The sequence below is a fragment of the Bacillus rossius genome, chromosome 1 (genome assembly GCF_032445375.1).
Source record: "Bacillus rossius redtenbacheri isolate Brsri chromosome 1, Brsri_v3, whole genome shotgun sequence".
NCBI lineage: Eukaryota > Metazoa > Arthropoda > Insecta > Phasmatodea > Bacillidae > Bacillus > Bacillus rossius.
Genome location: NC_086330.1, coordinates 286610065 through 286636488, shown reverse-complemented (window position 1 = coordinate 286636488; position 26424 = coordinate 286610065). Strand labels below are relative to the sequence as shown.

The 26424-nt window shown below is 43.1% G+C and overlaps 1 protein-coding gene across 1 annotated transcript in view; it reads left to right on the top strand.

The window, feature by feature from the left end:
- Positions 1-6776: 6776 nt before the first annotated feature.
- The window catches only part of LOC134527556 (uncharacterized), a 101416-nt gene continuing 81768 nt past the window's right edge, over positions 6777-26424 (top strand). The window contains exons 1-4 of the mRNA XM_063360348.1: positions 6777-6880; positions 17899-18095; positions 20830-20973; positions 23550-23635. Of these exons, the coding sequence (XP_063216418.1) occupies positions 6874-6880; positions 17899-18095; positions 20830-20973; positions 23550-23635 (434 nt within the window). The 5' untranslated portion in view covers positions 6777-6873. The remainder of the gene's footprint in view (positions 6881-17898; positions 18096-20829; positions 20974-23549; positions 23636-26424) is intronic.

Below are 26424 nucleotides of genomic sequence, written 5' to 3'. Positions count from 1 at the left end.
GATTTTTTCGTAGATCATGCATCGTTCGGTCTAATGTCTCCAAAAACGTTTATACACCATCGTACATTCAACCCAAATGATCAATTTGCATTGCTGAAAAACTTTGGTGATCCACAGTTCTTCGAAAGGCTGCACGTTGGAATTTCAATTATTTGTATATTTAATGGCAACTTGATTACTGAATGAGCTGTTGGACCAGCTTCCAATAACGTAGCTGTGATTCCTGATGAAGCAAGTGCAAGTGCAACTTTATTTTGAGAGCGAATCATTGCCAAAATCCATGCGATTAAAAAAGTTTTTCCAGTTCCATCGGGAGCATCCAAAAGGAAAATCTCTCCAGTTGCATCGTTAACAAATTTCATGAGAGTGTCGTACGCATATTTTTGTTGCAGATTTAACAGCGGAACTTCCTTTCGATCTGATTCTCTTAGTGCATTGCAATCATATTGTTTTTCACGTTTCAACTCTTAACTAAATGTGTCTTGCATCGCACGATTAGGCGATGTCATGTCTAATTGAGGTAGGCCTAATACCTTTTTCGATATCATCAAGTCAATGTCCTCAATTAATATCAATGCCTCGTTGTGAATTTCCTCGCTCAGTTTCAAATATGGATTTTATGTTCGAGTACGCATCTTATGCAAAATATCATCAGACATGTTGTGATTTTTGTATTTGATCCACAAATCAATGGGTCTTCCATGTACTCTCGCAGGTGTCTTATCGGCTCCGATTATAATTTTGTGATTATCATATGGCATGTGGCCCAGTGCGGTTTTGAACAAAGCAATCACTTAATTGTTTTGATTAAAAACAATTTGAACTTGTTCCACAATTGGTCTTTTCACCGAACTGTTGTGTGCACAACACTGATCTACTTCATTTACTTTTTTCAACTTCTTTCAAAACGATTGTTTACGTTAAGGAATTGAAAACCTTAATGAACGTATCCGGTAAAATTTACAATATTTGAAAATTTACTGCTGCCAACTGCTTTTTCCAAAATATTATTCAAATGTAGTAAAATTAGCATCGCCTAACATGCACGATGACGCCATATTTACAGGAATTTGGTACGTTGCTATAAGGTCTAGTAATCTACTGTTTATTTACGTAAAAACGGCATTTACAACTTATTTCATTCAAAATATTAGAGTTTAAAGGGGAGGTATATAAAACTGAATTTAATTTTAGCATTTGCCTCACTAAATCTTTGGTTCACGGTCGTGTGATTTACTGTGGCACGTGGCACAAATAAGTAGGTTGTTCACAATGACAAATGAAGCTGCAATGACCACATGAAATAACGTATAATAGTCAAACTTTACATTATTCACTTTCAAAATTTTATTGTTCAGTCTAACTTTTCTGATGTTTTGCTATTAAATGCAGCACTGTTGTAACATAAACTATGGTAAATTATTTTTTAAGCGGGAAAGTAAGGCATTAGAACTAAAGGGGACATAACGATACAAGTAAAATAAAATACGTTAATCGCCTCAATTCGTAGGGTAGGGCGGTCTAGTTGAGCATAGGGGCAATCGAAATATCTCGAAAACTATTCACCGCACGCGAAGGCACCAAATAGAGAAAAGAAGGGGTCGCGGGAGGGGAACTCATCGCGAGACTGCCAGTGGCGACTAGTTGATCGAGTGAAGTACACGCGCGCATTGTTTATTTTGTAACCAAAAAGTAAAATAATTATAAAGCGGAATATTTCGTCTGTAAAAGTTAAATGTTATCCGATTTTAATCAGGTAAGTGTTTAACTTCCATAAATTTATTGTACTTTTGATGTGTATAAATATTTTGGGTATAATTCTAACCGGTTTTTCATAACCTCACTTTTGTTTTAAAATTTCGGATTGGGTTTAGTTGAGATATAGTTGCTCAACTAACCCCACGACTTAGAACTAAAGTAATATATGCTTTTTATTTATTTTTAGGATGCGGACTTATAAAAGAAAGACTCAAAACTTAAATGATGCTGCAAAGGTGGTCAACGATGAGGGGGAAAAAGCGTGAATACCGCCGCAAAAGAATTCGGCATCAAACGGATGACTTTGACCAGATTTTTGAAGAAATTAAACGAAGGTGGTGATTCATCGATGGGTTATGCAACACCAAGGCAAGTATTTTCTCCCACGCAAGAGGTGACAAGGACGATTAAGTATCATATATCTCATTAATATTTTCTTTTATATATTAATATTTTCTTATTAAAATAAGCTTTATTGATAATTATATAAATGTTCAAGTCTGAATTTTATCAGTAAGACTGAAACTAATTCCCTATATACCGGGTACGTAAAATGGGATTCTAATGGATTAATGTTTATACGGGAAATTATATTATGTTATAAAGTAAAGGATTCTTGGGTAGTAAGACTTTTATTCCGAAAAAATGAAAAAAATTCGTAATTATCTAAAGTTACAGAACAAGGTACACGCTCGCTCGAATTTAGAATTTTTTAAAAGCAACGAGCTCGAGTCGAAAATTACAATAACGACACGACTCGAAACTCGAATTTCAAGTACACACCTACACACAGGAACACACACGCAGCAGCGTATCTCTTCTGGAGAACTTACATCAGCGAAAATATTTTATTTAACTATATATTCAGCCAACAATGAAAATAGAAATACAGAATTTTCATAGCTCGTAAAATAGTATTGCAAAACATACAAGTAAAACGTAGTTGCAGTAGAATGCTGACTACCCTGGCGCAAAACATTTCCTCTGTAAGTTTTCATCTTTACTTGTTTTATTATAACTGTTCAGTTGTTTCCTGCACTATTTTTCTCAGTTTAGCGTCAGTGTATTATTTCGCAACTCTTTCGGTTTCAGCCAAGCTATGAGATAAATTAACTTTTTCTTCGCTATCTTGACAGCTTGATTAATTAGATTTATTTCAACTTTCTCATGATTACGGGGGTTTCACGGCAAGCCATTTAGATTGATAAGAAAACAAAGAGTCACACAGTAAATGAAGTTAGAAGAAACCCCATTTCTGATATTACCTCTGTATTTCTTAGAAAATTAACATGCATCCTATATTTGATGTGTAACATCTCAGCTGTCAGTATACGGAATTTGGTGTAAGTAATTTCGTGAATTCGACGGAAGTCAAGGACCGGAAATGTGCAACAACCACGGTGCAGCTATCTGTGGCGGATAGCGCGAACTATGATTCACAAAGACAAAAGTAAACTTAATAACACAAACTGTTTAATGCATTTTGACAAGATGAACAATGTTTTAATAAAATTCATAATCGAAAATTGGGGCAAAATCCTGGATTTATGATTTTTACTAGTTACTTTTCCTTTTATTTTAACAGTTTTTTTTATTAAATATTAAATTTTGATGTGGAAATCGAATTATTCAGTAGTTGACATAGCTGCTCCGGCAGCGATTTCTAGCGGTGAATGCAGAAACTTCGTGCGATTCGCGTGCAGAAATGTTGTTGAAACACAATTTGTATATATTTATCACGCTCGGCATTAATTTAAATAATTATACATTAAATTCCTTGTCGAATTTTCGTACTATAAGTGTATTAGCAACATGGAAACACATGAATTTTCTCGTTAACGAGGTTAAATGTTACACATCACTGGCCATATATTACTTAATTTGTAGCTATAATCTCTGTTCATGTTGTTGGGATGTTGTCTGATTCTTATAGTTTCTCTAATAATTCTGTGGTTTAGTTGGTATATTTATGATGTATTTGGCTCGGTCTAATTGGATAGCGTGTCCTTTTTAATTGTAGTACTGACCTATAGCAGAATGGTGTATATTGTATTATATTATTATGTGTCTGCTAATTTTTTTAGGGCGAGTAGATATCATTCTAACAGTTTGTCCTAAATAAATCTAATTGCAGGAGAAGGGAACTTTAGAAACTCCTGGGAGACATAAAATACAACAGACGCCATTCAGATGTAGCTCAGAACTGTAATGAATCAGGACATGCAATTCACTTCAACCAAATAAATTTTGCCAGCTACAACTACAGAATTATCAGAAAAGCCACAGAAATCAGAAACTTTGTAACAATTTCGACATTGCAGATGGCCACAAATTAATTAATATCTGGAATTCCTTATGTTACAATAATCAATAAGAGTCTTCATAAAACAATCATCAAAATTCTAGTTCGTGGTACCTATAAAGCAGATGATTTCTGATTTTTCAGTCCATCCGCCAATCAGGGACGACCGTCTGCCAATCAGGGATGACCTCAGGGACCAAACACTACTCAGCTGCGATTTGACCGTTTATAAATACTAAACCATAACACCAGTTGTTAACTGCTCTTGATGATAGCTGAAAAAAGGCATGCCGAAACGTCGGACAATTCATGATTTATAAAAATGTGTCCTCAACTCAGAAGCCGAGAAGTACTTTGTTTGTCAAAGGGTTTCATCTACAGAATTTGGGTTAAAAGGAGGCGCACGTTTTCTTCCAAGACTTACATTGAAAACTTCATTCAGACATATACACAACATACACGCGCATACACGGACATATGTAGAGGAAGGTATTTTAAGCTAAAATATTTTCAGACTAATTTGAGTCAAGACATCGTCTGTATTTCGTGATTGGTTATGTTTCTTTCAGGTACAAGCCCACAGACGACACACAACCACAGCAAATATGTGCGGTAGCAAGAGCGACTTGAATGGCCCAGTGGAATAAGCTAATGGCTTCTCTTGCAAAATACCCTCAATTACAGGGAAGAAACGGCCCATAGCTTCTTGCAGTCTTATGAGTGGTTGGATATTTTCTTGCGAAAAATGCTTTTCTATACCAATATGTATAATTCTCACATTTTCAACTGACATTGTGTTATGGCACACTTCTGTCCATTTCATGGTGAAACTAATATGCAAATCGGCGATTAACATTATCGGAACTCCTGGTGAGATTATAACTTGTGCTATGCATGACTCACAATAGCTCTAAATTTGTGATTTCTGTAGAATTTCTGAAATCAAGTTATTCCATATTCAAAATTTTTCTATCCAGTATTTCCTGTCAAGGACATGTTCTACAAAAACGTCCATAATAAAGTCTTCATTGGCTGCTACCACACTTGACCTTCTCTCTGGGTTGATCATGATTAGTCAAGCTGGCTTTTAGACCTTTGTCGTCGTTTTATAAGTACAGCACGAAAAAATTCGTGCATTCATTTTGCAATAGGCTAAAATTCAAATATTATACTTTTGCGTTTCTTCTGCAATTGGATCTCGGTTTTATCTGGAGGAGTGGGCCAATGGGAGACCCTCAGTCCAAGCAGAATCCAAACGAAATTTTATGAGGGGCTTATGCCACAATCATCAACACGAGAAGCAAAACACCTGCAAGGAGTCCGTCGGAACAATAGGCGCAACGCAGTAGACTGTGTCGCGAGAGCAGCCGGCGACAGTCCTCAAACAAGGACAGACACACTGCCGACCGTGCACTCTCGTCAAGGTTTCAGGTGACGTGCCTGGACGCCACGAGGAGTGGCATCGAGCCACGTGGACGCCCACGAGGAGTGGCATCGAGCCACGTGGAGCCCACGAGGAGCAGCTTCGAGCCACGTGGAGCCCACGAGGAGTGGCATCGAGCCACGTGGACGCCCACGAGGAGTGGCATCGAGCCACGTGGAGCCCACGAGATGCGGCATCGAGCCACGCGGAGCCCATGAGGAGCGGCATCGAGCCACGTGGACGCCCACGAGGAGTGGCATCGAGCCACGTGGACGCCCACGAGGAGTGGCATCGAGCCACGTGGACGCCCGGTGCCGAGGGCGTCGGGACGCTGGTTGGCGCCGAGCCTCGGACCCTGGCCAGGACTTCCTCTTACCACTCTTTCCAATATCAGCTCCACCTCAGGTATTCGCGACTGTACATGTAGCTTATCTACTCACTGTTGCTCCTCCTCCTTTATTATAATACATAACCCATACAATATAACGAACATCTATGTAACCACCATTAGTTTAATGCTTGATATAAAATAACTAAAAACCTCCATCAAACAAAGTCATAACACATCTTACATTCTAAGTTGTAATTATAAATTATAAACTTTAAGTTAAGAAAATATAACAAAATGCAACCCAGTCTAGACAACTCTCAAGTCAGTAAACAATGATCAGGGATATTTGTTGAAGGATGTAGAGGAAATTGGATCACTGAAACTGCGAATATTTCCAGTCCCTAATTATAAGACTAAATATTCATGAAAAAAGCAAATTTAAGGGGAAACTTTTTGCTGTTTGTTTATTATCAAACATTCAATATAAGAGTCAATGGAACTTAACTTGACAGCATTTGAATGCGTACCACGTGCATCGTTTCCACTTACCACTAGTGGTACGCGTACCACTGGTTGGCAAACCCTGATCTAGAAGGCTATTGACCGATGAGAGACCATGGGACAAAGAATTATCGAATCATAGGAAACCTACATAGAGAAGACAACGTTAGAATCAGCAGCCAATGAGCAAGGGATATTTGCGCAAGTATGTACAGAACCGTGGTGTATCTTATGGAGGTAAACAAAACCTAAAACTTTTCCGGTCCCTTATAATTGTATGTTCTTTAAGTAGCCTACACTAATGTATATGATGTTTTCAGATTGGGGCTGGGCTGCTCTGCTCCGGAGCGCTGTGACTTGGCACCGTCTTCCCCGCAGGCGCTGCACCAGGGGATTAGCAGTCTTGCGGGGAGAGCGGCTCGCTATCAGCTCCCGCCCGCTCCCCCTACCAGGTCCGCGCGGGCGTAAGGCGCCTGTAAGGTTATATAACACGCGTCAGCGCCGCCAGCGCACCTTGCGACAATCTGCGGCAGCTCCGGACTTCACACTGCTGAAGACATGCCCGGTGAGTACATGATCGTTGACAACGATGGAGGGATGTGCAAAGAAATATTTAAAGTGCAGAAATTTGAGAGAGAGAAAAAAAAGCTAAACATTCATGTAACTAAAAATTATACCCACGGGAGTTTTTTTAAATTAATTTGGTATAAAATTAGACTTAAAGAACATTTATATTTATAAACAAGGTGAGTCTGAATTCGACTGACAGGTTCATCACGACAAAATATGTTAAAAACATCGTACGATTCACTTTTTAAAGTTATTCCCTAACCCGGTATACGTCTTTGACGTAGAAACAAAACAATAATTTTACTATAAATATATAAGTACAGAAAATATTTAATGAGTTTTGAGCATCTGCATTATGCTTAACTGAATGAAGTTCTAAAACCACCGCGTATTTTGTCGCTGTGGCCAAATAATTTAATTGAAGTAATATGTGGAAAATAAGGGTGTTCCAAAGAAATAATTTTGCAACAGTGACAAAATTCTCGGTTGGATGTAGAACTTCATTCAATTAAACATAATACAGATGCTTAGAGTACTATTAATAAACTTTCTCTATTCTATACAATAAAATCGTTGTTTAGCTCCAACTTCACAGACGTAGGCCTATACCTGCCTAAAGCGCTTCCCAAGGCTTTGACTAAAGGAACTAAAAAACATTTTTATTTTAAGTAAGGGAAAAGTACTTAAGATGAACATTAAGCATCGGGATTATGTTCAACTGAATTAAGTTCTACCACCAACATAAATTTTGTCGCTTTCACCGAATTAATTCATTGAAAAAATTGAGAATATTAACATGTCACAAAAGTATGTGAAAAATGAAGGTACTGCCCACAATTATTTCAATGAAATAAGTTTGTGACAGTGACAAAAATCGCTGTGGGTTGTAGCTTCATAATCCAGACGCTCGGTGCTCCATCTTAAGTACTTTCTCTACTATTTAAAAACAATTATTGTTAAGCTCCAACTTTAACGACGTATACCAGCCTTGGAATGCTACTAAGACCATAAGTAGTAATGATGTTTTCAACTTTTGTCATGATGAACCTGCAGCCGAAGTTTGTCAGGCGAACTAAAACTCATCCTGTATGTGTGTGTATATACATACAAGCTTCACTTAAACGATTCAGATACAGTTATAAGCAAGGAGAAGAAAAGAGAAGTGGTTAACCAAATACGTGTAATTCGCCTCGTTAACGGCCAATGATCTATTAAAAGCTCTTAAAAGAGCAAAATAATCTTGGGCCTATTACTTAATGCAATAGTTGAAGACCTGCACATGGGACACGTATTATTTGTGAAAATATTTAGAGGCTGCAACAATGTAACTTCATCTGTGTTTCCTGAACGTTTGAGTTTCTTCCAGGTACACGTCTCAAATGTCGGCCCAACAATTAAAAACATTCAAAGTAAAAGAACACTATCTCTGCCTGTTCAAATATGGCAATGGCTGGCTCTAGCGAGGATTTTTTCGCTGATTCATTTCCCTTCAGGCTACACAAATTTTGCCTATAGTTTAAAATGTAGCATTTGTAGGGGGCTCGTTAGTTGTTAACAAGGTCACATTCTTTGGTGAAACTTTGGATTACGTAACCACTTCTTTCCGTCATTATAACTGTCTCAGGGTTGACAAAAGGCGTGTTGAGAGCGCTGTAATCCAGTGCAGATGTAGGTATATATGTTTCAATCTACTTTACTACCCAATGTAACTGCTAAATGAAACTAGATATAATAATCGTTAATACGGGTAAAATTGACCTATTGATACGATAGATTAAATGACGCATTTATAAATATTTAACTCACAGGTAATTTACAGAAACTTATCATATTTGTATAGTACAGACTCATACCTTGACAACTTCATCATACTTGTGACGTTTTTGTAAGCTGCGTAATTTATAAGTCTGCTTCCAAAAAATGGCATGACTTCTTGCCAAATGTTCTCTGTACATCCAAACAATTTGACGTATAATATTGTTTATCTCCAATAAAAATGCTTTCACATGTTTTGTCACGTTAAAAAGAAAGTCACAACTTTTAGATATCATATCCGAGAATTCTCGACCAAAATGCAACATACACGTGCCACTATATTAAATTTGGATAATTATAACCTAGACAAAAAGGGCTATATTTAAAATAACGCATAAAATACTACATAGAAAATGCATAACTTATAAAAACGTTAATTAAAATAGCCATAACAAAGAAACACGTAACTTAAAAAGTCGCCAGTTAGGAAAGTATAGCTTTGAAAGTCCTGACTTGACAAAGTACTAGTGATGAAACGGATATCAGGATAGGCCAGATACCGGCTAATAAGCGTGTATCCACCCGGATACCGGATTTAAAAAATTACGAAATATAAAATTTAAGTACTTTATTTAATGCGATAGCCAATATAATTACCATATTTTAATTTACAACAAAATAATTAGTACCTGTACTGCACTAAGGGCAAATTACGGTGTATGAATACCAATTTCTCTGCATTAAGAGGCAACAAATGGTTTCGCTTGTCTTCATACACAGCCAGCTTCAGAAAATTGTATTTCGTTGTACACGCTGCTGCAGGGTTATTGGCAATGTATAGCGGGGAAAAGCTAGTTCTGGGAGTCTGGTGAATCCGGTTCTTAATACTATGGCTAATGACTCGTTGTCTAGTGCAATAATTTCTACTATTAAATAAGGGTACTTCTTGGCTTTTACGCAATTTACGTCCCAAAGCAATTTATTTTCGGACGATTCTGTCATAGCCAATTGCTGTTTTGCCGATACTGAAGACGAACTTGTCCCCGGGATGGCTAAAGTAGGCACGACAGCGGCTGTATCTTTATTCAGTGCACGGAAGTCATCTGGAGGTTTTGTTCCTGTATGATTTCTATGGCAGAAGTACCGAGAAAAAATAGGATACCATCAACAAAATTCTGCTACAAACGTGCCTTATGCAGTTAATTAAAAATCGAAAACTCGGAATAAATGATTTTGTTGTTATCGTATTGTCTGGGTGATTCACAATTTTATTCTAAAACAATTTTTTATATAAAATCATATAAAATTTACAACAATAATATTAAGAAAATATTCTGTAATACAATTCTTTCATTTAGTGTGCCTGCCATAAATTAATTAAAAACAAAAAATAGATAAGCTTATTTTGTTTGGTACATTGGTGCCTGCTTTTATTTCCTTTCACCACCATGAGAAATTTTAACACTGCATAACAAACAAACAGCCAACTTTTTATCGTCAATCTTTATATCAAAATATCCCCATAAAGGTGATCTTTCCTTACCGATAACATTTTTCGTCGCTAAATCTGTTTAGAATTATATTAAAAAATACTTTTATAAGAACCTCAAACTACAATAGTGCGTTTATTAATAACCTCAAATGATCGTGTTTGCAATCACTTCAACAAGTCAATAAAACATTTCCTAACTTCTTTCATGAACGAAAAGACCCGAATGCGCCCGAATCCGCCCGCTCGTTACGATGCGCCAATCGGCAATGTTCGGCCGAATATCCGGCTATCCGGCTTTAAGTTTGGCCGGATATCCGGTATCCGGTATCCGGCCAAACAGCTATTCTTTTCATCACTACTAAATAAATTAGTTATTTTATCTGTTTTAAGGTGTAATTCTATATTAGTGAGTGCCATTTTTCACATGAGTTTAGTAGTTGGTTTATTTTTTCTTTCATATAGCATGTGAGCCCTATTTCGTGGGTGTGTTCCTTAAAAGCATAATTTCCGACTCTCTTCTACTTATTTTTTAATCCATTGCGCGTGACAGTCAAATATGTCCATTGAACACACGGGATTTAAAGGTATACAATTATAATGATTTTTGAGTCTGTGTTTAAAAACTATTTGTATCATATTTATTACAGATGCTAGCGTGTTTTCCTTGAAGGATACTGCTAGAAGGAAAAAAAAATAGTTTGCAAGAATAAATAGATTACACGCTCATAGATATGAGCTCATATATACATATAGGAGTACCTTCTATCAAAAGGCTGTGACAGTGTTGTAGGGACATCTTTACGTTAGCAGATTAAATCAGTGATGTGCTCCTACAGATGATGAAATTTAAATTCCTTAAAGTTTACTTGCTAAAGAAGGACGCTGTACTAAGAGGATCTTGCCTGAGTACTGGAGTGACCAAGATTGCTAAGTAGAAGCAATAGTTGATTTTAAAAGACGATAACGAAGGTTACGGTGGTGATCATCCTTAGTTTAGAAGCTCTCGTTCTGTTTTTGCGTGTTACTGCGTGAATGTCAGCTGCGAGGAGTCAGTGTTTGCTCTCTTCGAGGTAGAGCTGGCAGGAGGGGTGACGGTGTCTGCAGGGTACTGCAGGAATGTCAGCTGCGAGTAGGGCTGGCAGGTGGGTGACGGTGTCGCTGCAGGGTACTGCAGGAATGTCAGCTGCGAGTAGGGCTGGCAGGAGGGTGACGGTGTCGATGCAGGGTACTGCAGGAATGTCAGCTGCAAGTAGAGCTGGGAGGAGGGGTGACGGTGTCTGCAGGGTACTGCAGGAATGTCAGCTGCGAATAGGGCTGGCAGGAGGGTGACGGTGTCGCTGCAGGGTACTGCAGGAATGTCAGCTGCGAATAGGGCTGGCAGGAGGGTGACGGTGTCGCTGCAGGGTACTGCAGGAATGTCAGCTGCGAGTAGGGCTGGCAGGAGGGGTGACGGTGTCGCTGCAGGGTACTGCAGGAAAGTCAGCTGCGAGTAGAGCTGGCAGGAGGGTGACGGTGTCGCTGCAGGGTACTGCAGGAATGTCAGCTGCGAGTAGAGCTGGCAGGAAGGTGACGGTGTCGCTGCAGGGTACTGCAGGAATGTCAGCTGCGAGTAGAGCTGGCAGGAGGGTGACGGTGTCGCTGCAGGGTACTGCAGGAATGTCAGCTGCGAGTAGGGCTGGCAGGAGGGTGACGGTGTCGCTGCAGGGTACTGCAGGAATGTCAGCTGCGAGTAGGGCTGGCAGGAGGGTGACGGTGTCGCTGCAGGGTACTGCAGGAATGTCAGCTGCGAGTAGGGCTGGCAGGAGGGTGACGGTGTCGCTGCAGGGTACTGCAGGAATGTCAGCTGCGAGTAGGGCAGGCAGGCGGGGTGACGGTGTCGCTGCAGGGTACTGCAGGAATGTCAGCTGCAAGTAGAGCTGGGCGGAGGGGTGACTGTGTCTGCAGGGTACTGCAGGAATGTCAGCTGCGAGTAGGGCTGGCAGGAGGGTGACGGTGTCGCTGCAGGGTACTGCAGGAATGTCAGCTGCGAGTAGGGCTGGCAGGAGGGTGACGGTGTCACTGCAGGGTACTGCAGGAATGTCAGCTGCGAGTTAGGCTGGCAGAAGGGTGACGGTGTCGCTGCAGGGTACTGCAGGAATGTCAGCTGCGAGTAGGGCTGGCAGGAGGGTGACGGTGTCGATGCAGGGTACTGCAGGAATGTCAGCTGCAAGTAGAGCTGGGAGGAGGGGTGACGGTGTCTGCAGGGTACTGCAGGAATGTCAGCTGCGAATAGGGCTGGCAGGAGGGTGACGGTGTCGCTGCAGGGTACTGCAGGAATGTCAGCTGCGAATAGGGCTGGCAGGAGGGTGACGGTGTCGCTGCAGGGTACTGCAGGAATGTCAGCTGCGAATAGGGCTGGCAGGAGGGTGACGGTGTCGCTGCAGGGTACTGCAGGAATGTCAGCTGCGAATAGGGCTGGCAGGAGGGTGACGGTGTCGCTGCAGGGTACTGCAGGAATGTCAGCTGCAAGTAGGGCTGGCAGGAGGGGTGACGGTGTCGCTGCAGGGTACTGCAGGAATGTCAGCTGCGAGTAGAGCTGGCAGGAGGGTGACGGTGTCGCTGCAGGGTACTGCAGGAATGTCAGCTGCGAGTAGAGCTGGCAGGAAGGTGACAGTGTCGCTGCAGGTTACTGCAGGAATGTCAGCTGCGAGTAGAGCTGGCAGGAGGGTGACGGTGTCGCTGCAGGGTACTGCAGGAATGTCAGCTGCAAGTAGGGCTGGCAGGAGGGTGACGGTGTCGCTGCAGGGTACTGCAGGAATGTCAGCTGCGAGTAGGGCTGGCAGGAGGGTGACGGTGTCACTGCAGGGTACTGCAGGAATGTCAGCTGCGAATTAGGCTGGCAGAAGGGTGACGGTGTCGCTGCAGGGTACTGCAGGAATGTCAGCTGCTAGTAGGGCTGGCAGGAGGGTGACGGGGTCGCTGCAGGGTACTGCAGGAATGTCAGCTGCGAGTAGGGCTGGCAGGAGGGTGACGGTGTCGCTGCAGGGTACTGCAGGAATGTCAGCTGCGAGTAGGGCTGGCAGGAGGGTGACGGTGTCACTGCAGGGTACTGCAGGAATGTCAGCTGCGAGTTAGGCTGGCAGGAGGGTGACGGTGTCGCTGCAGGGTACTGCAGGAATGTCAGCTGCGAGTAGGGCTGGCAGGAGGGTGACGGTGTCGCTGCAGGGTACTGCAGGAATGTCAGCTGCGAGTAGGGCTGGCAGGAGGGTGACGGTGTCGCTGCAGGGTACTGCAGGAATGTCAGCTACGAGTAGGGCTGGCAGGAGGGTGACGGTGTCGCTGCAGGGTACTGCAGGAATGTCAGCTGCGAGTAGGGCTGGCAGGAGGGTGACGGTGTCGCTGCAGGGTACTGCAGGAATGTCAGCTGCGAGTCGAGTTGGCAGGAGGGTGACGGTGTCGCTGCAGGGTACTGCAGGAATGTCAGCTGCGAAGTGGGCTGGCAGGAGGGTGACGGTGTCGCTGCAGGGTACTGCAGGAATGTCAGCTGCGAGTAGGGCTGGCAGGAGGGTGACGGTGTCGCTGCAGGGTACTGCAGGAATGTCAGCTACGAGTAGAGCTGGCAGGAGGGTGACGGTGTCGCTGCAGGGTACTGCAGGAATGTCAGCTGCGAGTAGGGCTGGCAGGAGGGTGACGGTGTCGCTGCAGGGTACTGCAGGAATGTCAGCTACGAGTAGGGCTGGCAGGAGGGTGACGGTGTCGCTGCAGGGTACTGCAGGAATGTCAGCTGCGAGGAGGGCTGGCAGGAGGGTGACGGTGTCGCTGCAGGGTACTGCAGGAATGTCAGCTGCGAGTAGAGCTGGCAGGAGGGTGACGGTGTCGCTGCAGGGTACTGCAGGAATGTCAGCTGCGAGTAGAGCTGGCAGGAGGGTGACGGTGTCGCTTCAGGGTACTGCAGGAATGTCAGCTGCGAGTAGGGCTGGCAGGAGGGTGACGGTGTCGCTGCAGGGTACTGCAGGAATGTCAGCTACGAGTAGGGCTGGCAGGAGGGTGACGGTGTCGCTGCAGGGTACTGCAGGAATGTCAGCTGCGAGTAGGGCTGGCAGGAGGGTGACGGTGTCGCTGCAGGGTACTGCAGGAATCTCAGCTGCGAGTCGAGCTGGCAGGAGGGTGACGGTGTCGCTGCAGGGTACTGCAGGAATGTCAGCTGCGAAGTGGGCTGGCAGGAGGGTGACGGTGTCGCTGCAGGGTACTGCAGGAATGTCAGCTGCGAGTAGGGCTGGAAGGAGGGTGACAGTGTCGCTGCAGGGTACTGCAGGAATGTCAGCTGCGAGTAGGGCTGGCAGGAGGGTGACGGTGTCGCTGCAGGGTACTGCAGGAATGTCAGCTGCGAGTAGGGCTGGCAGGAGGGTGACGGTGTCGCTGCAGGGCACTGCAGGAATGTCAGCTGCGAGTAGGACTGGCAGGAAGGTGACGGTGTCACTGCAGGGTACTGCAGGAATGTCAGCTGCGACTTAGGCTGGCAGGAGGGTGACGGTGTCACTGCAGGGTACTGCAGGAATGTCAGCTGCGAGTAGAGCTGGCAGGAAGGTGACGGTGTCGCTGCAGGGTACTGCAGGAATGTCAGCTGCGAAGTGGGCTGGCAGGAGTGTGACGGTGTCGCTGCAGGGTACTGCAGGAATGTCAGCTGCGAGTAGGGCTGGCAGGAGGGTGACGATGTCGCTGCAGGGTACTGCAGGAATGTAAGCTGCGAGTTGGGCTTGCAGGAGGGTGACGGTGTCGCTGCAGGGTACTGCAGGAATGTCAGCTGCGAGTAGGGCTGGCAGGAAGGTGACGGTGTCGCTGCAGGGTACTACAGGAATGTCAGCTACGAGTAGAGCTGGCAGGAGGGTGACGGTGTCGCTGCAGGGTACTACAGGAATGTCAGCTGCGAGTAGGGCTGGCAGAAGGGTGACGGTGTCGCTGCAGGGTACTGCAGGAATGTCAGCTACGAGTAGAGCTGGCAGGAGGGTGACGGTGTCGCTGCAGGGTACTGCAGGAATGTCAGCTGCGAGTAGAGCTGGCAGGAAGGTGACGGTGTCGCTGCAGGGTACTGCAGGAATGTCAGCTGCGAGTAGAGCTGGCAGGAAGGTGACGGTGTCGCTGCAGGGTACTGCAGGAATGTCAGCTGCGAGTAGAGCTGGCAGGAAGGTGACGGTGTCGCTGCAGGGTACTGCAGGAATGTCAGCTGCGAGTAGGGCTGGCAGGAGGGTGACGGTGTCGCTGCAGGGTACTGCAGGAATGTCAGCTACGAGTAGAGCTGGCAGGAGGGTGACGGTGTCGCTGCAGGGTACTACAGGAATGTCAGCTGCGAGTAGGGCTGGCAGAAGGGTGACGGTGTCGCTGCAGGGTACTGCAGGAATGTCAGCTGCGAGTAGAGCTGGCAGGAAGGTGACGATGTCGCTGCAGGGTACTGCAGAAATGTCAGTTGCGAATTGGGATGGCAGGAGGGTGACGGTGTTGCTGAAGGGTACTGCAGGAATGTCAGCTGCGGATTGGGATGGCAGGAGGGTGACGGTGTCGCTGCAGGGTACTGCAGGTATGTCAGCTGCGAGATGGGCTGGCAGGAGGGTGACGGTGTCGCTGCAGGGTACTGCAGGAATGTCAGCAGCGAGTAGAGCTGGCAGGAGGGGTGACGGTGTCACTGCATGGAACTGCAGGAATGTCAGCTGCGAGTAGGGCTGGCAAGAGGGTGACGGTGTCGCTGCAGGGTACTGCAGGAATGACAGCTGCGGGTAGGGCTGGCAGAAGAGTGACGGTGTCGCTGCAGGGTACTGCAGGAATGTCAGCTGCGAGTAGAGCTGGCAGGAAGGTGACGGTGTCGCTGCAGGGTACTGCATGAATGTCAGCTGCGAATTGGGATGGCAGGAGGGTGACGGTTTCGCTGCAGGGTACTGCAGGTATGTCAGCTGCGAGTTGGGCTGGCAGGAGGGTGACGGTGTCGCTGCAGGGTACTGCTGGTATGTCAGCTGCGAGTTGGGCTGGCAGGAGGTTGACGGTGTCGCTGCAGGGTACTTCAGGAATGTCAGCTGCGAGTAGGGTTGGCAGGAGGGTGACGGTGACGCTGCAGGGTACTGCAGGAATGTCAGCTGCGAGTAGGGCTGGCAGGAGGGTGACGGGGTCGCTGCAGGGTACTTCAGGAATGTCAGCTGCGAGTAGGGCTGGCAGGAGAGTGACGGTGTCGCTGCAGGTTACTGCAGGTATGTCAGCTGCGAATTGGGCTGGCAGGAGGGTGACGGTGTTGCTGCAGGGTACTGCAGGAATGTCAGCTGCGAGTTGGGCTGGCAGGAGGGTGACTGTGTTGCTGCAGGGTACTGCAGTAATGTCAGCTGCGAGTAGGGCTGGCAGGAGGGTGACGGTGTCGCTGCAGGGTACTTCCGGAATGTCAGCAGCGAGTAGGGCTGGCAGGAGGGTGACAGTGTCGCTGCAGGGTACTGCAGGAATGTCAGCTGCGAGTAGGGCTGGCAGGAGGGTGACGGTGTCGCTGCAGGGTACTACAGGAATGTCAGCTGCGAGTAGGGCTGGCAGGAGGGTGACGGTGTCGCTGCAGGGTACTGCAGGAATGTCAGCTGCGAGTAGGGCTGGCAGGAGGGTGACGGTGTCGCTGCAGGGTACTGCAGGAATGTCAGCTGCGAGTAGGGCTGGCAGGAAGGTGACGGTGTCGCTGCAGGGTACTACAGGAATGTCAGCTGCGAGTAGGGCTGGCAGGAGGGTGACGGTGTCGCTGCAGGGTATTGCAGGAATGTCAGCTGCAAGTAGAGCTGGCAGGATGGTGACGTTGTCGCTGCAGGGTACTGCAGGAATGTCAGCTGCGAGTACAGCTGGCAGGTAGGTAACGGTGTCGTTGCAAGGTACTGCAGGAATGTCAGCTGCGAGTAGGGCTGGCAGGAGGATGACGGTGTCGCTGCAGGGTACTGCAGGAATGTCAGCTACGAGTAGGGCTGGCAGGAGGGTGACGGTGTCGCTGCAGGGTACTGCAGGAATGTGAGCTGCAAGTAGGGCTGGCAGGAGGGTGACGGTGTCACTGCAGGGTACTGCAGGAATGTCAGCTGCGAGTACAGCTGGCAGGAGGGTGACGGTGTCGCTGCAGGGTACTGCAGGAATGTCAGCTGCGAGTAGGGCTGGCAGGAGGGTGACGGTGTCGCTGCAGGTTACTGCAGGTATGTCAGCTGCGAGTTAGGGCTGGCAGGAGGGTGACGATGTTGCTGCAGGGTACTGCAGGAATGTCAGCTGCGAGTAGGGCTGGCAGGAGGGTGACAGTGTCGCTGCAGGGTACTGCAGGAATGTCAGCTGCGAGTAGGGCTGGCAGGAGGGTGACGGTGTCGCTGCAGGGTACTGCAGGAATGTCAGCTGCGAGTAGGGCTGGCAGGAAGGTGACGGTGTCGCTGCAGGGTACTAAAGGAATGTCAGCTGCGAGTAGGGCTGGCAGGAGGGTGACGGTGTCGCTGCAGGGTATTGCAGGAATGTCAGCTGCAAGTAGAGCTGGCAGGATGGTGACGTTGTCGCTGCAGGGTACTGCAGGAATGTCAGCTGCGAGTAGAGCTGGCAGGTAGGTAACGGTGTCGCTGCAAGGTACTGCAGGAATGTCAGCTGCGAGTAGAGCTGGCAGGTAGGTAACGGTGTCGCTGCAAGGTACTGCAGGAATGTCAGCTGCGAGTAGGGCTGGCAGGAGGATGACGGTGTCGCTGCAGGGTACTGCAGGAATGTCAGCTACGAGTAGGGCTGGCAGGAGGGTGACGGTATCGCTGCAGGGTACTGCTGGAGGGACGGCAGCTACGGCTCGGTGCCGGACCAGGCCGTGCGCGCCGGCCAGGACAAGGACGGCTCCACCATCTACCTGGGCCGCGCCTTCCACAACGGTGACCTCATCCCCGCCAAGATCGTGCCCAGCAAGGGCCTGGCCTTCGTGAGCTGGGGCGGCGAGGAGGTGCACGTCAACACCTACGAGGCGAGTGCCATGGTCCGAGTGCTCTGTCGGGAGCACAGTTCAGCCTTTGAATATATATACTGTATAGAAGTCGCCAGCCAAGGTTAAAATTTCTAATACGGTTTTGAGGTAGTTGGTTAAATTACCGCCGCAATCGCCACCATCTCTAGGGTATCGACTTGTGGTGGTCCCTAGCGGACAAGTGTCGAACTCTTCAAACACCCTTTCCCCCTCCCGTTGAACGACCTTGAGCTGCAGTGAATGAGGGTTGGGGGGTGCGGGGAATGACAGCGGGCGACAGTGCTGCGCTCTAACGTGTAAATAACAACTAAGACGATACAGGGCGTTACGGCAGCGCACTGCAGCGGTGAAGTTCCCAAGCTGCTCATCATACGCTTCTGAAAAACGTAGAGTAAATCCTATCCACTCGCGACTTTTATACAGTATATATATTCAAAGGTTCAGCAGAGTTGCGTTGGTAGACACCGGGAACAACCACGGATTCATTTGATTATATACTTCTTCTGCTACTGGTGCACTGTTAAACTGGAGGAATAATTGTCACTTATAGAAAACTAACAATGAAAAAAAGTGTCGCATCACATGTTACCCAGTTGAGACATCTCGCCCGAGCGTGCATTGGCTTTGGAGTACATACTGTAGGTCATTGAACCAGAGAATTTTTCCAGTCCATATTTTATTTGTAGATACCGGAAAATATTCCCGTTTTCTGTAACCTCTGGGGTAGACTCGACAGTCCTCTACGCGCTTGGGCAAATAACCCTTATTCATTTGTTAGTGGCTTGAGAGATGTCTGGACTGGGTTGTTTTTAATTCAAGACAACTTTGAATGAGTGTCTCCCACTGACCCAGAGTTCTGCATATAATCCGTGGGAAAAAAGCAAAATCATTATATTTTAAATTTTAACCTGTTGCGAAATAAAACTGCGAATTTTTTTTTTTTAGTTTACATTTATTTCACTTCAATGTTCTTGACACAAGTGATTATACAGTTTTTACGCGTATATTTCCATCAGGTTGTCACACAAAGGTAGGTTTTTTATCCTCCTAGGGTGATTTAACCAATTTTATTTCTGACAACAGATAATCTGAACTTTTTTCTGAGTTTTTTCTTTCCATTGTTCATTTTTTTTTTTTTTGTTTTTCTGTGCTCTGCAGGGGCATACGACCACATGGGATAGTCGAGGAAGGCAAACACACCAGAACTGAAATAACAAAGTGGAGTGATAAAATTTTGTTTCATGCCACAACGTACCTAGGAAAGTCGATTAAATTTTTGTTAAAATGTAGATATTATTTTTAATTTACTTAGTCCTACTGTTTACTTCAACTTATGTTGATTCGACATCAGAAATAAGTTTAATATTTTTTTTTAAATTCTAACTTCATTTAACTGGAATGTTATTCCATACCACTCTAAACGCTTAGGACATACAAGGCAATAACTATATTGCAGACGGCAGCCAATTGCAAGGAAGAAACCGCTGGCGCAGGCATACCTTATTACGTTCAGAATTTTTTTTTGTGAAGTAGTCTGCTACTAATTATTTATTAAAACGTTACTTGCTACACAGATAAAAAATTTCTGTACTTTTACAAAAGATTCCTTAGGAAACCAGTTGCCAAGAAACTATTTGTTATAATAATAGATTGATATTGTAACTTTATACAACTATTGTAATTATTACATATAAGAAATACGTTTCTCGAGATAATACTGAGTATTTCTTACGAATATTAGCGCATAATTTTATATTTTAATTCATGTTTCATCAAAACATTTTTTTAACTATGGAAATCATAGTCGAATATTCAATAATTGGACTTAATTTAGTTTTATAATGCTTGTCAATTTGCGCAGTTGACAGTGGAAAGCTATTCAGGTAACGGTTTACAAACAACTTCAATTGTTGTAAGTATTGTGACAACACTACGAACACTATTTTGTAATGATACAGTTTTTTTTTTCATGTAAATGTACAATTTTACGAATATCTTTATATTTCTGTTCCATTTACGTAAGAATATTTTTACACTTTATGGTGGGCTACTGGTGATTGGGTAACCAATTATCCTCATTTGTTTGTAACTGGTTCAGGGTCGTCAAGGAGGAGTCATCGACGTGAAGCACATGTTTATGTGTGGGGACTGGTTCAATGACCTCCACGATGGACTCCAAGATCCTCCGTACACTCGGGTGAACGTTGCCTGTTCATTGGCTGAAGACTTGCGAGGCGTCTTGCAATTGAGAGTTTCTATTTGGCCGATATTCCTGCACATTGACAGCGAACCAATAGCAGAAGAAGAACAAAGGTGGTTGTCAGGGGCGCAACAACAGGGGGGGGGGGGGGGGCAAACAAATTTTGCCCCCCTCTGAAACCTTGAAGTGGGGGCAAACGGGGGCAAATAAAGTGCTGTGTAATCAATTTTTAGATAGTAAAACTGCTTAAATAGCACCATTTTCCACCTTGAAATACAAATTTTCCCGGGGGAGGACCCCCGGACCACCCGCTTCAATAGGGGGGATCGATGATTCTTTATAAAACGGTATATTAACCCCCCCCCCCCCTTTGGATATTTAGTTGTTGCGCCTCTGGTGGTTGTTGTTATTTCAAGTTTTAGCGTATCGGCGAAAAAGAGTCCGCGACCTATCCCGGTGAATTGTGTGTGAGCGCTTCCAGTCCGGCTCGCGGCGCTACGGAGGCTACGGAGGCTACGGAGTGTGTGTGCGCAGGTGCTGTGCGACGCGAGCGTGGCCTGGGAGTTCACGACCAACGGCGACATCCCCGAGGGCGCCATCGCCGTGGGCATGACGCAGGACGGCGAGAAGCTGTACGCCGGCCGGGTGATGCACGACGGCACCCTCACCCCGGGCAAGGCGAGTGGTCCGCCTCTCCCTGCGCACGGCTCGTGCTGCTAGCGCCGACCGTGTTGCCACTTGTACCCAGGGACACCTGTGTTTCGCGAATACATTTCGTGTCAACACTGTAGCTTCTTCTTGGAGTAATGGCGAATCGTGTGCGTGCAGCAGTACGGTATTCACATTCCCATTGGCCCCGTCAAGTGCGGGAAAACACCTCTCGCCGACCACAGCCAATAACTACAAGGAAAAAAAAACTACGGTGTTTTGCGATGTACCTAGACACGAAATGTATTCGCGAAATACAGGTGTCCCTACATACCCAGACAGCAAACAAAAAAATGTTATACACAGTTTTTTAATGTAATGAAAAAATTTCAATTGAACTTTAAAATTTTTATTGAAGTTATACTTATTTATAATCGTTTTAAAAAAAAACAATTGATGACAGTGATTTGTTAGATGCGCGCGCACCATGCAACGAAATTTTCTTAGGATGGAAAATAAGGCTACCTACAAATAATAATCACATATGTGCTACTAACTCATATACTTTAGTGACTGATATTGAATAATGGTATATTTAATTTAAAACAATTATATCCAGTACCTAACTATAAGTGCTTCAATTTTACTTTGTTACCCAATGACAGTGCGTCATTCGTTTGGACGCCATATTATTATTTGAATTTTGGCATATCACGAAATGAATTCGTGGATTTTTCTGGTCATTACTTATAGATATATAGTGCGTCTGTTTCACGTTGAAAAAAAGAGAATAACTCGTTACTCACTTTGAACCCGCCAAAGCTTATGACCTTGTTATCTACCAATGTGCACTCTATAAAAGCTTGACTATACCAAGGCAAGCTAAGTCTAGCCTGGAGTGAAATGAATCCGCGGAATAATCGTGGCTCTAGCAATTGCCCGTTGCCTCTCTCCGTCACGTGACTTGCAGCCAATCAGATGGCACAGACTGATTCCATCCGTCTGTCCGTAAAAAAACTTGGCAAAATCATTGTTTTGATGGACACACGAATGGAATAATTTATTTGGTTTGTTGCGCGATTCAGTTGTTACGATAATACAAGCCTGTGGAGTTTGTTTTGGTTCATTCAACTATTCGCTATTTACATTTTTCCTGGTGACATTGCGATTTTAAAACTCCCGTCCAAAAAATTCATTCATTACTCTGAATTTTTCCGTGGATTCACTAGCACTTTACGAGGAACACGACACAAATTGCAAACGACTTCAACATAAATCTCTGACCAAGAAAACATGGTTTGAAATTGGTTTTTATTACAGATATTACGATGTTAAGTACATTATATTTTCATGTAGATACTTATAATTTTAATGAAAGGCAATGTAAATATTTACTATCCTCTCTTTAATAAGTATTTTTTTCTGATATTTAGTCTTTCAAGCTGTGCTTCTTGGCTGCACATATTTGGGAAAATGTTTTGACGAATGAATAGACGGACGCGACAGGCTATTGTAGTTCCGGCTCTAAATAAAATATGTTATGTTAAGGATGTAGGAATATGTTTTTACGGGTAAAATGAATGTACTTCGAGAGTCAGTACAGTCTGTGCGCGTCTCTCGGTGCACTTAATTATCTGTTTTTATACGAATTAGAGGAATGGGTTAAAAGTTTGTCTTCACACTTCTGCTTATTTCATTCTTAATGTAGAAGTATTTTTTATAGTATGACAATAGGAGTTAAATTTCATATGCATAAAATAAACTCCGGTTTTGTGGCTTTGAATCAATTTGTCGAACAAAAAGAGTAAACTACGATAAACACGTGCCTGGCTTTGCAAATGTGGCAAAAAGGGTGAAGTGTACGGTGAACATGTGAGTTCAAACTACACACTTTGGCTACAGGTTCATTCCGGAAAAAAAGTGCGTCAAACAGTCTAAAGTGCTACTCAAGGCTAGTATAACCCTTAAATCGGAGCTGAACAACAGGTTTGTTGCAAATAATACATACAGTATGGAACCCTAAACGCCTAGATAATATTAGGCTAATTGAATCAATTTCTACATCCATCTCAAAACTTGTCTCTGTCGTAAATTGAGTTCATTGAAATAATTCAGGGGTAACATTGAGTCACAAAAATTATAACACAATCACAATTTGCAATGTTTGTACAGTAATAACTTATCAATAATTACTTTATAACAAAAAATTTGATTTAAACAGTTTCTATGCTTTAGCAATATGCAAATGATTAATACTGGAAATATTATCTTCTTTAAAGAATATATCACACATTATGAAATTTGCGAATTCTTAATCATAGAGTCTATTTAAGGTATTATTGTCATTTCGATTCTAAACGCCGATGTTTTCACAGGAGAAGCTATTTATAGCACTATGTCAATTTTAACTTTAGGCATTTAATTCAAATATTCACTGTTTTAGCAAAGCTCAATCCTAATAACTAAGCAATGTATATTAATTTATGACTTTAAAATGTATAAACACAGATAGCAGCTTTCGGTTCTTATTACTATTCCTTAAAATACATGTAGGCTATGTAACTATATTAATACGTATTTTAAATAATTGTTTATGCGTGTTTCAGGTCCACCCGAGCCACGAGTCCTGCTACATCCCCTACTACGGCGAAGAACTGCCCTTCAAAGAATACGAAATACTTATTCTGAAGTGAATATAATGACATAACTTAATAACACTGCTTGTATTAATTTTTGAGATGTTTAATTTAAACTCATGTCAAATTTGAAGTTTATTTAGTATTGTGTAATACCTCAAGTACGGCTGTGTTAGTTTGTCTGTAAATAATTTTTTGATTGTGATAAGACAGATACTTTATAAATGTGTTTAAAAATTATTATTTTTTTAACTCACACATAATTTATAAGGCCATATAGAAACATGACGTCCACAAAAATTACATAAATTCACTATTAAGTCAAACTTTAGTTAGCAATTTTTATTTAATAAATTTAGTCATGAATAAATAACAGCACAGGCGAACACAGTGGGCTAACAACAACGTGACAGTTTCAACAATAACAGTAAATGCAGACAGACAACTTACCTGGACAAAACAGCAAACATACGAACACAACGTTAAAAATAAATATTAGTTATTTATGATTATTTTTTCAAAAAAATATATTAACAATCAAAATATAAACTATTTAAGCTAATTTCTTCACAAACTTCATGCAAAGTATATCCTCTTCTTCATACATATGCATTACAATTAATTAAAGAACGTAGACTGTGTAAATTAGTATTAGGTCCGGGAACATCAAATATTATATATCCAGTTGACAATATTCACTTTCTTAAATGATATACAAATGTCGTATTAATATAAATAATTTCTTGTACGTTTATGCGAATGTATTTAGTTTACATATTTCTATTTAGACGTTGTATATAGTCAGTTTAGGTTTGTTTATCCATATTCCTCTTTAGTATACATTTCAAAGCAATCAAATTACAGACTTTTGATTAAGTACAGTAATTCCACACACTCTACTTCGAAAAATTACACTATTTATTACTATAAGTACATAGGTACGTATTATTAGCTATATATACTTATAGGTGGGCGTATGAATACCTATCAAAGTTTCACTGACCTCTATAACATAATCTACAATTCTCTACATACACGGAAAAATACCACTTTACCAATGGCTTCTCTGAGACACCTTTCAATCGCATGGTTAGTAAGGGTTTTTCATTGGTTCAGAGTCCTCGACAAAAAAGTTGTGGTCCAATCGCAGAAGAAGGTGAAAGCAACAATTGTTTGGATCTTCAACTGTGTTGAAATAAAAACGTGGTTACTTACTGGTATCTGCCTTTACTAATAATAAAGGTTTGAAGGAATTTTATTTGTACATTGAATATATTTTTAAAGAAGTAGTATAAATTTTGTAATAAGAATTGTTACAGAAACATCATGTTTTCAAAAATTATTTTCTGCCTGTCAATTCGTCCCAGCACCAAGCAAAAAAAAACTACTAATTGAATTTTTGTCAAATTTAGTTCTTACTTTTTTTATTTGGTATTATAAAATATTTGCAATTGCTCGTCCCGATAATTTTCATCGTTCCCTTGGGAAATCACGCATATGTGTTTGCACGCATCACGGAAGTTCGTTCAACGAAATTCCTAATTCTAGGCCAAAAAAGTCACGAGATCGGATATATTTATTAAAGTGTGTTCTGGTTTAAGAATAAAGTATTTATTTCAGTATAACTACGGGTACTTGCAGCACAACAATTTATAAAGACTCTCAAACGATGGTTAACATAATTAAATATTGTGTGTAATTAAAGCTTTAGCAATCTCAGATCTTCGAGTAACTAAACGCGATGAAGTAGATTTTAAACGCACACTGTAAATATTTTGTGTGCATGGAACAGAACATTAATGTAAAATTACATATATTTGTATATTTGTACATTTACATGAAAACAACTGTATCATTACAAAATAGCATTCGCGGTGATACTATTAAATATAAATAATATTTATAGAAGTTGCCAAGCCATAACCAAAAATGTTTGCACTTTTGAAGCTAGTAGGACCGCCCGACACGAGATGGCATTGTTATCACCTCGTCAAGCTGGTGGCGCCGTTGTGCGGTGGGCAAGGGAATCACCTCAGAATATCGCTCTTTCTCTGTCTAAACAACACGCGAGAAGGGAAATGAAATAAAATAAGTGTGTTTTTACGCAAAGGAGAATAATATTTATTATTACTATTTGAACCAATTACTTCCCACTTAAACATAAAATAAAAAGATAGAAAATATCAGTAGAGTTCGTTAGTGGGCAAAATGTGACCATGGATGGGGAAAGAAAAAGAGAAAGTTTTTTATGAAAACTAAACAATCCCTTAAGCTCAAAAGATGCCAAAATAAAAGTTAAACAAGAGAAGAAAATCTATAACTCTGTTAGAAGGCGCATTATATCTGTTCAGATTTATTTGGAACCTGATCAATATCATCTATAACTTTAGTTGAAATGTTTTTTAAACAACTAACGAATTGCTAAGGCTTTGAAATAAATATAGTTGTGAAGATCAACAGATTGCATTAATTCCTTAGTAGGAACAATATCAAAAACCGTTAGGATTTAATTAAATCTTTATTAGTGTTATGTAAAACATATTTAGAAGTTTTTTTTTATAAACTTATCTGCAAAAGGCAGGAAAAATAATCCCTTTTAGGACAGCATACAGCTGTAGGTAGATCGATTTCAAAGCAACTAATTGTTTTTCTGGAAATGTTTTGGAATATTTTATGAACTCCTGGAATCTTTTAAGAACTTAATGCACTTTTAGGAATGCGAGAGACCAGACCGCGATACCAGCTTCGGTACCGGCTGGCGGCCCCACACGGCCTCTGACGTCACGCGCCATCCATTGACGTAAGACATGCCACGCGTGCCTGCCCGGATTACAAGGGTCGCCGC